The 14,304-nt window shown below is 40.2% G+C and overlaps 2 protein-coding genes across 6 annotated transcripts; one reads left to right on the forward strand and one right to left on the reverse strand.

The window, feature by feature from the left end:
* Nucleotides 1-1,012: 1,012 nt before the first annotated feature.
* Nucleotides 1,013-11,090, reverse strand: LOC122888661. Of its 5 annotated transcripts, none has more exons than XM_044223364.1 (2): nt 11,074-11,090; nt 1,013-5,612 (listed from the first exon to the last, which is right to left on the reverse strand). In XM_044223364.1, the coding sequence occupies exon 2, from the start codon at nt 5,604-5,606 to the stop codon at nt 3,306-3,308; it is 2,301 nt and encodes a 766-aa protein (XP_044079299.1). In that variant the 5' UTR covers nt 5,607-5,612; nt 11,074-11,090; the 3' UTR covers nt 1,013-3,305. The 5 variants fall into 5 exon arrangements, with proteins under 5 accessions (XP_044079299.1, XP_044079296.1, XP_044079298.1 ...); XM_044223361.1 differs by lacking the exon at nt 11,074-11,090 and adding an exon at nt 9,423-9,555; XM_044223363.1 differs by lacking the exon at nt 11,074-11,090 and adding an exon at nt 9,423-9,548 and having other exon boundaries at nt 1,013-5,627.
* On the forward strand, nt 9,615-13,191 carry chmp1b (chromatin modifying protein 1B). Its single transcript, XM_044223371.1, has 8 exons — nt 9,615-9,953; nt 10,891-10,988; nt 11,098-11,244; nt 11,346-11,414; nt 11,553-11,660; nt 11,757-11,800; nt 12,050-12,122; nt 12,431-13,191. The coding sequence occupies exons 1-8, from the start codon at nt 9,938-9,940 to the stop codon at nt 12,473-12,475; spliced, it is 600 nt and encodes a 199-aa protein (XP_044079306.1). The 5' UTR covers nt 9,615-9,937; the 3' UTR covers nt 12,476-13,191.
* The last annotated feature ends 1,113 nt before the right edge of the window (nt 13,192-14,304 follow it).

The raw sequence follows: 14,304 nt of genomic DNA on the forward strand, positions 1-14,304 counted from the left end.
CTAGCAATATACAAATGATGCTGGTGTTTTTCATCAGGTAATTGGGTATCAGTAGTGGAGTACCCATATAGTGTGTTATTGGAAAAGTTTGTATAATCTATATGAAGCATTTAGGAACTAGAAACATACTGATCAACCTTCACAGGACTCCAAATAGACAGCTCTCTAAATTATGTAGCATTTTTGTGCAAATGTATCAGACAAAGAGGTGAAGCTGATGCTTAGGGTTTATTGTAATGTGGTAAAAGCCACTGGGACTTCTTTTGTTCCTTTTTTTTCAGTGAATACAATATTTCAAGTGTCCTTGGTGTACCTAATAACAGCATATTCTTATAGTATGTCAGTACTGAGGAGGACCAGCAGGAGGGTGGGCGTACGGGCTGACAAAGCATGCAGGCTAATGCTTTAAACAACAACAGGCTATTACTGTAATTCTTGCTCACCTGCTTTGTTTTGGAAATGAATGCAATTAACTTTAAAGTATTATTAAAATGTTAATACTAATTTTGAACCATACACTGGATTGGCTGAAAACAAACCCAAATGCTGCAAACTGGCCTGATTGAAAATCAACTTGTGATGCGTTTACAGGAGTTAATATGAAATCAGGGAAAAAACAACCAATTTTTTTAAGTGACTTACAATGTAACCACTCAAATAAATAGATAATAATAATAATAATAATAATAATAATAATAATAATAATAATATAAATAGTGTCTTTCTGTATCATCTTAGGTCATAAATGTGTATAAAGAGATACATATCAATTCCCAATTTTTCAAGTATTTATCTCTGACCACTGCAAAGGTAAAGGTTTGTGCACTTTTCCATGTCAATAATGTTGCCAAGAAACCTGCATTTGATCAGAAGATACAATCTAGTAAAACCTGAAGTTGCTCAAAGTAACCCTGAACATGTGATTATATTCCATAATTTAATTAAAAGTGCATGCAAAGACAATCATACAAATGAACTTAACTGCAACACCAATGGAAGACTCCAGACAAAGAGCAGTTGTGTTATATTTATTACCACAATAACACAACAATCTGAGCAACTAGATATCATAACAGGAATATTTGAATTTTTCTACTGGTGAAACAGTTCCTTAATGATACACAACATACCCAAAGTCTCAAGATAGATACATCACTTTAAAGTTACGTAGGGCACTACTGCACACAGTATTTTAGATGTCTTCAATATTTAGTTGGAGATTCACAAGCATGTCAGAAACACCTTTATTACTCAACAATAGCTATGTGCATTTACATTGTGCTTCAGTCTCAGATTTAGTGTGAACAGCCCACATATCCTAACATGTGCTTAAATTGTCTTTTTTATTTTTAAATACTGAGTACATGTACTGTAGCTATGCATACACAGTGAGCAAACACACAGGGACAGAGCGCGATAACTGCTGGCTGCATCATAGACTGTTTGGATAATTGAAATGTGCAGTAACATTTTTGCTCACAATGGCAGGCAAAACCCCGACAGAACTGAGATTCACTATGTCCACTACAATAAACAACTGTCACCATGTAACACACACACACAGAAAGTCTACTTAGCCTGTAGAAGATGGCAAGTTTGAGGGGAAAAACAGAATTCAACACGCTCTCTTCACTTTAGATTTGTGAAGATATTTTCGTCAAAATTAGAGACAGCCAAGGCTTTCTTCTTAATGCCATCAGCCGGCAAATCCTTGTGCTGTTTCTCTGACATGGAATAGGAGAATTGATTTGATAAAATGCAGGGTGAATTGGCCACAATTCCTGGTTTATAACTTCTAGCACTATGCCAACAGAATTGCAATGCAAAAGCATGGCTAAACACTCCCTAAGACCATAACATCTGTCACTGATTTGGATCATAGCAACTCTGAGTTTGGTTTTATATTCTAAGTGGTTGTGGGGAAATTATTAGGGAGGGGGGAGACGGGGTCAGAAAATGGGCAGAGTATTTTATTCTATCGACTCAAGGCAGGGGAAGGTCTTTTTTTCTCGTTCTACATTTATATGCTTCAGCTTTTCTTTGTAGTGTAGTTAATAGTTACATAAATAAGCTTTTAGTGTTCAAAGAAAACTCATGCTTTTTATTATGAGTGATGGGGTCCGGCAAGAACACATATTTGTCTGCCCAAGTTTGAACAGTTTTGGTTATTTCACATGAGGAATGTCTGTATTTCTGTTTTTGTCATTTTGCTGGAAAAAGGTGATGTCATGTATTTCTACGAACCAATCAGGATTTAGCAACATTTGAATCAAAATCTGTTAAGAGTTGGTGGGATGTTTGCTTATGTTGCCAGGCCACTGTCAGTAAAATCTGGTCAAACTACACCCATACAGTCCTGATGAAGCAGATTGGCTGAGTTTTAGAGTGTTAAACTCTTAATGTACAATAAATAAAGATGTTTTCCCGAACTTTAACAATGATTGTTCCTTATATTGTCATGAATATTTCATGTTTAGAGAAATACTTCAGATAAGTTTTCAGGGGCCTTAATAACCCTCAGGAAGCCTTGCTTTTACAAAGTGAAACAGGTTCAGCACCCCACACCACCCCAAAGATTTCCATACAGTCCCCAATGGAACTGAATCTTGGATCTCTTGTTTCTACCTTTGAAATTAGGTGTTTACATTCACAAATACAGAACTTACAATATCATGGAAATACCACAGCAACTTTTGTCTAATGTATACCCTCAGTAAATGGTGTCCTATTTCTATACAGTGAGTACACAGGAATAACCACGTGCTGAAATTTACTCCACAGAGACTGATGAGTCACAAAACAGCTATGTGGGCTTTTAACCCCTCAGAAACGGTAAGGATTTATCATTATCAAACTTGAACTAAATCAAGATTTTTGCTGCCGACAGGTGTTTCATAGATTATAGTTTTATGTTACAGAAGTTTATCTTCTAGCCATGAAGAATTATCTCATTACAACATTCTCCAGTATAGTGACCAGTATAGAGCCCTGCCACAACTGAGCTGAAACAGCCGTAAACAAAGTCCCTCCACTTCAGTGAACTCCTCTCTACAAGCTCTCTGAAAAGTGTGCTCTCTGCGTTTCTTTCCTTTTCAAAAGTGTTCATCTTGAAAGGGTGACATGTTTTGCCTCCAAACCCCTTTCAGTTCTGACCTTTCATGTCGTAAGCAGGAGGGATTTCAAAGCATTAAACAACACTGCGCACGTGGTTGCCTGTTGTTGTTAAAACTTCCATTTGTGCCTGTGCTTGCAGAGCACCATGCTGAAAGCAGCCTACATGCCTCCCTGTGGGCATGTCACTGTAGCTACACCAGGCCAGTCTGCATGTGGACATGTAGAGGGTAGGGGTGGTAGACGAGTGGGGGCTGGGCCTGGGTGATGAAGTAGCTGCTGTAAATTGGCTCTGTCATGTACGGAGCCGGCTGATAGAAACAGGTGACGTTGGCCGTGTTGGGGATGGCGTTCTGCTCGCCCAGCACCCTCAGAGCCAGGACCGTGATCATATTGAGCGTCTGTCTCCTCTCGTGTCCCATCAAACATACCGTGCTCTCATCTATCACACGCCGCAGGGTCATCAGGTAGTCGTACTTGCTCGCCTCCTCGTTGCCAATGAAATGGCACTGCAGGTAGGCCTCAATCTTCCGCTGCTGCTCACTTACGTCAGGAAAGTCGATGAAAAAGCGGGAGCACATGTATCGCTCCAAGGACTTTATCTCTGTCTCGCTGGCTGGTCTGAAGTTCCTCACCAGCAGGTCGCTGTATTTTAGCAGGCCCCCTCCTCGGATTTCCTCTGGGTTGCGGGTGGCGATGAGGCGCTGCCGGAGGTGGTCCATCGCCTGTTCAAAGTCACCGTACATGCACTCTGCTTCGACAGTGATGGTGGGTTCCTCTGCTGCCCCGGCACATGAGCTTGCCCCGCAGCTCTTCGGGACAGTGTCTGCCAGCGCAGGTGTTTGCTCATTGATCTGAGGCTGTGGGGCTACACTTGCTGTACTTGTGTGGCTTTGAGTCTCTGAATCAGGAGGCTTCTTCGAGTGTTTTGACTTAACAGTTTGTTCTACAGTTTCATTGGAGCCAATCCCACCCTCAGGTGTACTGGCTGGACTGTATGTGGGAACTGTAAGAGTGTCTAAGGTCTCCGGCTTGGAGGCTGGAACATTTGAGCAATGAACTTGAGCGCTGTCCTGTAAACAAGGCTTTGGCTGAAGTGGTTTGGGGATTTCTATTGGTGGAAACAGCTGTGTTGTAAGATCTGACAAATCAGTCAGTAAAGACCATTTCTCAGGCTTGCTAATCATCTTCCGTGACATTTTTCTTTGTAATTTTGGTGAGGGGCAGTAGTCCGGTACAATGTCCTGTGATGTGCTGCAAGTTTTCTTAGCTGGAGGAGGAAAGGAAAATTCAAGATGTGGATCTTGTAGGTTTGGGGTGTTTTCAGTCCTGCAGATTACAGAGTCGACTTTGACCTGAGTAATTTCTTCACAATGGACTTTTTCCTGTGGAGCTGACCTTTCTGTATGCGTCACAGACGCCGGCTGGGAAGCTTGTGGCGCAGATAGCTCTTCGTTACTCTGTAGCTTTAAACATGCATGTGTCATCAGTGGATCCCTGACGTCTGTAAATAAAGTTTTAGGGGATGAAACTAAAGGATAATCGCTGTGAAACTGTCCTTTCTCTTCTCCATTTTTTTCACATAGCTCAAACACAATGTCCTCCTCTGAATGAACATCCTCTATGCCATCCACTTCCTCTTCCTCCTGCTGCAAGTTAATGCTGTCAGGTTCTGACACCTCCTGTGCCTCATGCTCTTCATCTACATGCTCAACCTCTGCATGTGGAAGCTCTGTCTCAAGCACAGAAACTGCTTCATCCTGGCGCCGACTTTCTCCGCTGGTTGCCATTGATAAGTCTTTTTCTGCTTCCACATCCTGAGTAACGCTTGATTGCTCTTGCTCTTTGTTTTTGTCCTCATTGTCTCTTTTAGACAAATTCCCAGCATTCAATGCCAACTTTCCTCCTTGTTTTCTTTCAATCTCCCAGTAAGACTCCAGCATACGATCAAGTATTATCTGGAAGGAATCCACACTGAATTCAAACTGTCTCCGAAGGGAACTAACAAATCTGAGCCCCATGGTTTTAGCTCTGTTGTTAGACAGCGAGATAAGGCTCCATCTGTCATGCTCATTGAAAACTTTCACCATCTTTTGCACATAGGCCTCCTTCATTGTCAGGCAGGTGATCTTGCGTCTGTTAACGCCACAAGGGAGGAGGTCTCGGAGGCTGCCCAGCACCACCTCCTTAATTACCTGGAGGTCCTCCTGCCTGGGCAACTCCACTCCAAAAATGATGTCTAAGTCTCTATAGCCCAGGCTGTTATCCCTCACCAGGACGTGGCTGGCAGTCGCGCCATTAAGTCGTATATCTTTCACCTGGATGTCTCTTTCGAGCAGCCGATCCTTCACCACACGAATGATGTCTTTCGCTCTCACCTGCAGTGTAGGAAAATTTCCTCGTCCATGGATGGGGATTACCTCAGTCAAAACCTTGTCCAGAGCTTGGATTTGCTCGAGGGTCAAGTTGTGGAACCTCTTCTCCGTTTGAAGCATCCTTACCTGTGAAATAGAGGTCTGACATATGTATCACATTATGTCTGATGTGAGGAATAATGGACAATGAAAGGTTGAAGCAGTGCAACAGAGCAGAAAACGTATTGTAATCTAAAAAAACTGTTTTTTCTTAGAATAACAAAATCCACTAGCCTTTCCCTTTTGTCTTCTGTGCAATAAGTCCTTTTCAAATAGCAATGCGCGCAGAAAATCACCCCCCCCCCCCTTTACACGTTGTCTGTGTCATCCCAGCACCTTGTCTACATCTGTATCCTTTAGAATATGTTTCACTCATTTGTTTACTTGCTAGCATTTGCTGATTTGTTTTCCTCTTCTCCTGAGAGGCTCAAATGCAAAAGCGCAGTCAGACAAATACAAACAACTGTGCTGAAGGCTTTTGTCAGAGATATTTTCACCATCATTCCTCTCTGACTGCATTTTTTAGCATAAAAGGACAGCAACAAACCCAAAGTGAGTCTGGTTTGCTACCACTAGGTGGCAACAGCATCATAACATATGGCAAAGTCAACTGAATGGCATGATACATGAGCTACCAGTGATGCCGTGTAAATGATTTAATTTTCCCACATTGAGCTTCTTTGTTATTTCTTAAACGGATCATGCCAGAATACATTTGACATTTGCTTCAACCAATCTAATGCAGACAACACATTTGTAAGATGTGACTGGTTGAGCTGTAAAATAAGATGGATGTGCTTACTTTGCAACCCCTCCCACAATGCATTGAGTTTTGAAAGGGAGTTTTTTTTCCTGACAGTGATTCAATACATTCCAGTAGTGTTATGAACGGCACCAGCTATTTCTCACACAATTTTACTTAACAAACATTGATTGGCGACTACTGATAAACATTCAGTAGTCGCCATGTTGAAATTCCTCCATGATCATGCGCCCGTCTGCTGGTTACAGGTGACTCACCTGTCTGTCATCCACTGCGGGGACAATCTGGTTGATAGATCTATAAGGGACAGGTTGGACTTGTCTGTTTATATTGCACCTGTCTGTATAAGCTCTCTTTCTCTGAAGTAGGAGTGCTGAATCTAGGCTTGTCATAATAAACAAGGCATATGATGCTGTGGTTATACACTGGACTGCATTATGTTACTAATAAACAGCATGCTGTTGATTGACAATGTACTAATTCCTGCTGTTATAATGTGACAACATTGAATTTGTAAGAGGGGAAAAGGTACGTCATCATAAATGTACGCTGACTCACTCACTACTGAGGCAAATGTCATATTTTTAGCTTTAAAGGACCTTCATACTCTCAGATACCTTTATCACAACATTAGGGTTAAGTTAAGGGTCTTCAGAGTGCTTTGAAAGATAAATGCTCTCATCATCCCTTACACTGTATGCAATAAAATATCCTTAACTTGTGCTTTTAATGATCTACTTTCAGATTTTGTTTTGCCTTGCACATCATGCTAATACAGTATATACAGTATATATACATTTCTAAAAAGGAGGAGGTTGAATTTGGACATTTCTCACTAGATTTTTTCCTGTTCTGTTTTTTCTGAGTGTGTACATTTAAGTGTGTATGTAGCTACAGTATATAAATAGGAACATTTAGCATATTACATTTTTGCCACTGGTTGTGCTGCTATTTCTTTTCCTGCTGTTCCACCATACTAATACTAGCAAATAATTTCCCCCCAAATTTAATCAAAATCAATGTTCATGAAGTTTAATGTTTGAGTTAAAGATACGTGAATCGGGGCAATTTACTAAAGCCTGACATAATGTGAAGATGCACCAACTGTCAGGTCACCAGATCTATGGTGCTTTAAGTATCGCCTAAGATTATTATTATTATACTCACTTATTTTGTGTATAAGGTCAAAGGTGATTCCTATTAACATCCTTAATGTACACTTAAAGGGACAGTTCACCCCAAAATCAAAAATACATCTTTTTCCTCTTACCTGTAGTACTATTTATCCTTCTAGATTGATTTGGTGGGAGTTGCCAGGTTTTGGATATATCGGCCGTAGAGACGTCTCCCTTTCTTGAATATAATGGAACTACCTTGACCTTGTTGTAAGCAGTTTCATGTAGGAACTATTTTCTTTCTACCGATTATTCCTACATGAAACTGCTCACGACAAATCTGTGGTTTTTCAAATGTATTTTTTTTTATATATTTTTTTTTTTGCTGCTTTGAGCACCACAAGCCGAGTGCCATATAGTCCCATTATATTCAAAAAATGCAGACGTCTCCACGGTCGATATCTCCAAAACTCAGCAACTCACAGCAAAATAATCTAGATGGATAAATAGCACTACAGGTAAGAGGAGAAATATGTATTTTTGATTTTGGGGTGAACTGTCCCTTTAAGCAAAATGCTGGTTAAATGTCATTATGCAATCAGAAATTGCTACCCAGTATGTGCCAAATGTACTAAGCAGTGATTTGATTTATATCACATATTGTTCTGTTATTTTCATCTAATTATATTTGAGCATTTTTTAGATATAGTTTGATTAAAGATAGAAGGTAATGTAAGTGTTAAAAATAGTGTTGCATTTTAATAAATTTAATTAAATATAGCCAGAGTGACTAAAGTTTAATGTAAATACCTATACTTATGTCAGTGGGGAAAAAATAGCTAACCATGTTGATTTTACTTGTCTTGTTTTCAAACTGGCCTGGTGATGTTAGGTATAAACAGCACTTGATCATCTGTTGAGTGCACAGTGTGTGAACAGGCCACTACATCCTCAGCCTGTGTTAGCACTTGGCGGTCATCAGTGTAAACGCAGGCAGTGGCAGTAACTCGGGGCAGAGAGAAGCATGGCCCACAGCAGCCTCTAGTGAATCTCAGGGGTTACATCAGCTCGGTCCTGCAGCAGGACTGCTCTCCTGCCACTTGGCTTCTTTATAGATAAGACTATATGAGTCATACAGCCCCTGAATGAAGCATCACTGGCTTTCCCTGTGCGCAAAAACGACACAAAATGCACCACTTATGGTGGCGCTTAGGGTTGTGAAATTCATAAAATAGCCAATCAGTAAGCCTGGGAAATGGATTACAGCACATTACAGACTATATTATTCAGGCTATAAATTGTCGTGATCTGGATGCATACATACTGGTGGACATTTTTTTTAAACACTCATATGACCAACACATTTTGCACAGGCCACTTTTGTTCTTTGATGTTTCACTACAGCCTTTACATGTTGTCCCCTGAACTCAAAATGTTGTCCATGTAGCAACTAACTAACTAAATCACCACTTAGTTCAAAATGAGCCCAGCATCTGTATTTTATGATACATTTATATTCGTTACAAGACACAAATGCAGTTCACAAGTTGACAGCCAGTCTAAGTAGGCTAAATAAACAGGCTGATATTTTGGCTGAAAATGGGCATACTGGAGGGGGGGAAAACAGTAACGTTAACTGCGTTTTGCCACTATGAGACACAATAATACAGCAGCCGCACATTATTAAAAACTCACCTGGTTTGTGGCCAAATTAAAATGGAAAGTAAAGCCAGAGCAGCAACACAAGAAAAGAAAAAACACAGAGATATCCAACAGGTTTATCCGACCCCGTTGGAGAGGTTGATGCTGAAGTTAACACGGACAGTTTCCACTCAGCAGCAGGAGCACTGTTTCCATGGCAATCAGGCGTCACGAAATTTACGGTAAATCACGACGCTCTGTCTCTCTCTTAACTACCCAGTGACAACCACTTAAGTTTGAAACAAACAATGTATCTTGGCGCCATCCAAACGCATCTTAACAGTTTGATAAAGTTTGACTTTTATTGGTGGAGCATACCGCTATGTCAGGGTGAACTACCGGCGTGCCACCGCACTGCCGAGCTGTTGCGGGGTGAACATCACATCAGACGGAGTGAGTCATCCTCTCTCCCCGCCGTGATCCACACCGTAAATCTAATCATCAATCAACCGCCTTCACCGCCCACTACTCCGCCGGTACAACGCTACATCCACCTTTATCTCACTGCATTCATTCACTACACAGTAACAAGGCGGGAGCCCGAATTAAAACATTAAAAGTATCGTGTTTTAATGTTTTTTTTCTGTCATTCACGTTTTGCGAAGAGGAGGGGGGCAGCTCTCGTGACGTTGAGTGGAATACCACCACCACGTGACGCTGACGTCGTCCATATTTTGGTAAGACATCAGGAAGTGCGGAAGAAGGCGAAGACCGAAACCCGAAGGGCTGAAGTTTTACTGACTAGTTTTGCTTTATTTAACACATTTTTCCCCGTGGACTGTCCGTAAGGATTTTATCGTGTAATTGTTGGATTCGCGAAGAGTCGCCTCAAGATGCCGAGCATGGAAAGTATCCTTTTAAAACAGTGGTGAGAAAGGGACGTAAGACTGTGGTGTAACGTCAATAGCTTCAAGACCGAATAAACAACATGACGGGACTGGTGAGATTTATGTGCGACAGACACCTGAAATATTACTAAATAGGTCAGATATTCACCAAAGGTACAAGTGCTGCCTTTTTGAATAACCTGAACTTTCCTAGTCAATCCCAGGCGTCGTAAAATGGGACAGAAGTGGGCTGAAGGCCTTGGACGCTTCTTTGCTAATAGCTGGAAATACTAGACAACTGACACTTCTGGGTGTTAGTTAGCGCTACAAATAATAACGCAAATAACGACGTACGTCTTCTGACCTGTTTTACCCACGTCATGTTGTTATGATTTAACAGCGCCAGGAAGGTTTCACAGGAACTGCATTAAATATACGCAAATTTAATAGGAAACTAACAATACCAGTTACATAACCTGTATTTGTCACTGCATGTCTAATCAGTTAAGAGTACAGGTGTGGTGATTGTGTTAATTTTAAATAGCAGACCAAATACCAGATAAAAAAAAATAAAAACCCATTAAGGAAAGGAAGTGGGAACATACAGCCAAGGTTGGATTACTACGAGCAAAGCAGGCAACTGCCACGGAGCCCCAGACCCTCAGGGGCGATCACGCATTTACAGGGGCTCACAGTTCAATTTTGCCTCCAGAAAGGGGAAACACATAGTATAGTCTTGATCAAATGCATTTCCAACAATTATTAACAGGATCTCGGTTGAGATAACTACATAACACATGAGAACAGGGATTTAGAGACGTGATACATATTTGTCAAGACCTCTCACTGCTATTTCCTCCTGCAGCAGTTTTTAGCGTTATCGCCAGGAATAAAATTGGTCATCCATGTTGTTTGTTGTTTTGGTTTGGACTTTGTTCTTCTTTAACCTCGTATCACAGAAAATCTCTTCAATTTAAAGTTTGCTGCCAAAGAACTCCAAAGAAATTCCAAGAAATGTGACAAAGAGGAAAAAATTGAGAAGACTAAAGTCAAGAAAGTAAGTTGCATTTCTGAAGCCAGTCAACAAGATAGAGCATTATGAAAGCCTGTTGGCTTGTGTTTTGGCCGCAGAAAATTTTTACCAACTATTTTTGTGTCGTTTCTAGGCCATCCAGAAGGGGAATATGGAAGTGGCAAGGATCCATGCAGAAAACGCCATCAGACAGAAGAACCAGTCTGTGAACTTCCTGAGGATGAGCGCTCGGGTAGATGCAGTGGCTGCAAGGGTCCAAACTGCACTTACAATGAACCAGGTACATTGAATACTGGGTGCTGCCATAGGCCTAGAAAATCAGTTACAGCTTGTTTGTTGTCATTTTGGTTTCCATGTTAGTGATGGTGTTTTATTTCTCAGGTCACAAAATCTATGGCTGGAGTGGTGAAAGGCATGGATTCCACTCTGAAGAGTATGAATCTGGAAAAGGTAGCGTGTCATTTACATGTGAAATAACACTGTCTTCCATAATTCTTTTTAGCAAAAACAATGTAATTGTCATAACATTTGGTAACAAATTTCTCTGAGTTATAAAACAATGTCTCAATCCCTTTTTCTTTTCTTCAGATTTCAGCCCTCATGGACAAATTTGAACACCAGTTTGAAACTCTGGATGTTCAGACAGCCCATATGGAGGACACCATGAGCAGCACAACAACACTCACAACACCACAAGTACATTTCTCTGCTCTACTCTTATATTATTTCTTGTTGTCTGACAGTGTGTTTTAACCACAAACACATTCACTGTAAATCTAATGTGTGTTTCAGAATCAAGTGGACTCGTTGCTGCATGAAATGGCTGATGAAGCAGGGTAACCTTTTCATTTTTCGTCCCTACATTCTTTGTGAGATAATGTTAAATCCCATATGAGGTGTATGGTATGCATTCTTATAGTACAGTTATAGATTGAAGCGTAAATAGTCGTTGTTATTTTAAAGGATTTGATAGGTGTTCTTTTGAGGAATGTTTTAGACAGCATTATTCAGTATAAAGTAAGCAAAGACATAGTGTTTTTAATCTAAAACTAAGGTTTGAATGTTGGTGTGTGCATCATGTTTAGATTGGACCTGAACATGGAGCTCCCTCAGGGCCAGACAGGATCAGTGGGGACCAGCGTGGCCTCTGCAGAACAGGTACACATGCACACTTGGTGTTAAAATCTTTTCACATCTGGCAAGTATACATAAAAAAAACTTAATATAAACCAGATTGCTTGTAGCATTAAGTGGGTAAAAAAGACACAGGAAATATGATCACAGCAAAGAAATTTGTCACATTAGTGTCCAAATCTCTGCCAATGATACTGTGTACTTGTCAAACAAAGACAAAAATGCAGTATTTGCAAAAAGTTGAATGGAATGGATTCTCCAAATAACCCTGATTCTTCTCTCGTCTCCATCTTCCTCACTGATGCCCATTTTTGCTCTCTCTTGTCCCAAAGGATGAACTGTCTCAAAGGCTCGCCAAACTCAGAGATCAAGTGTAAAGGACGACTGCAGTGGACTGTGAACGTAATGCATAGCTCTAGGATGCCCGTACACTACCTGAATATTACTCCAAAACACATTTTTATTTACATTTCCTCTTTATATCTCATGTGTCTCTGTCGAGGAGTTACTGTATCATTGTTTTGTTTTCCGCAGATACCGGCCCTTGTTGGTTCTGTGTGTTTTATAATAACCTTTGGATACCTTTATGTAAACTAACAGAGATGCTGGTTATGGAAAATGTATATATTTCTTAAATATACATATTTACTCATGAGGAAGATGTTTAATATGTATACTTAAGAACTCCATAAATTTTTTGAAAATATGGAGCATGGCAGTTATCACCCTGTATTTATTGGCCAATTTCAAATGCTCTTGGTGAAGAATAAACTCAAGGTTGTGCACTATAGAATTCAATTTTTGTTTCATATATGCATGATTGCAGAAAACATAAATGCATTTTCTCTTCTTGGTGTGAAAGACCTTCCCTCTTAATGTTGAATTGTGTTGATTTCTTGTATTTTACTTCTGACGAATATCTTAAGAAGATACCGGATGTTTAGCCCATGTGTTTGTCTGGTCATCTTCAGTATTTTCACTGATCATTTGGGAAGGGGTTACAGTTTGGAGATTACATACAGTAAGTAAGCAATGAAATGTTGTAATACTTTTATCCCTTTTCTTTTTTTAATAAATCGATTTATACATTTCAGTGATTCCATATAAATCTCTATTCCATCTGTAGTGAAACGTCCATTATGAAAATGAAAACTACAAAACAAAGTCACACTATATCCTTGGCTCTGTGATATCTCAGAAATTGCAGTGTGTTTTTATGTTGAAGTATTATCAGGAGAGGGTTTCATTCATCAACATTATGGGTACTAATATTTCCAGAAAATATACGCCATCTAACTAATGGATATCCTCGGAGAATCAAAAGAATAACGGCTGAGGCTAAAAGTACATCCAGTATCAAGTATCCATAAGGAGAAAAAAAACAAGATATAGGGCCATAATATAAATATATAACATAATCATATAAAAAATGACGAAGTATTTCAGGTGTGTGTAATGTCCCACTCTTTGCTTTAGCGTAAGGTTTCCAAATGCAGATTATTTCTGTCCACATCATTGCCAGTGACTTCTCTCATTCGCCCGTCAACCCAAAGGTGGTCCAAATTAGCTGCTCTCTCTCTGCCTACTGTAGTCACTGTGTCCCTCTTGGTAATCATTGTTACCTTCAAGGTAACTGTCTTTCCTTTGCTCCTTAGATGTAGCCATACTGTATGCCCCACCACCCAGATACATGCATACAGTGTGCACACACTCAGTACTGTGTGTGTGCACAGTATGTCAGTACAGATGCAAGGTGAAAGAAATGCTGAATGAAAGATTGCACTGAGTTACAGAAGGTAGTGGAACACAGGCTAGCCCGGACGTGATGTCAGGACTTCGGCTCGTTATACATCCATTGTATACATGGGGGTAATTAATGTAATTAATGAATGTATGTGTTTGGGTCATGGATGAAAGAAAGTTGCTAATTTGTCCCAGTGGCAACTCGCGGTATTGCAAAAAAAAAGAATAACCTGGGACCCCAAAAGCATTTTCCCCAGTGGCCGCCATCATAAAAGAAACAGTTGTCAAAACACCTCGAACTGCAGACAATGTGGATTAGTACTCTTTGCCATCCTAATGAGTTATGTCGAACTTTTGTCTGTTTATAATATCCCTGTCACCCCAAAAGAATTTGCTATTGTAATTTGATTTGATATAATCTGAGGGTAACACTGAAGCGCCTCTTTTTCATTTATCTTTGAAT

Source organism: Siniperca chuatsi, linkage group LG14, assembly GCF_020085105.1.
Source record: "Siniperca chuatsi isolate FFG_IHB_CAS linkage group LG14, ASM2008510v1, whole genome shotgun sequence".
Taxonomy (NCBI): Eukaryota; Metazoa; Chordata; class Actinopteri; order Centrarchiformes; family Sinipercidae; genus Siniperca; species Siniperca chuatsi.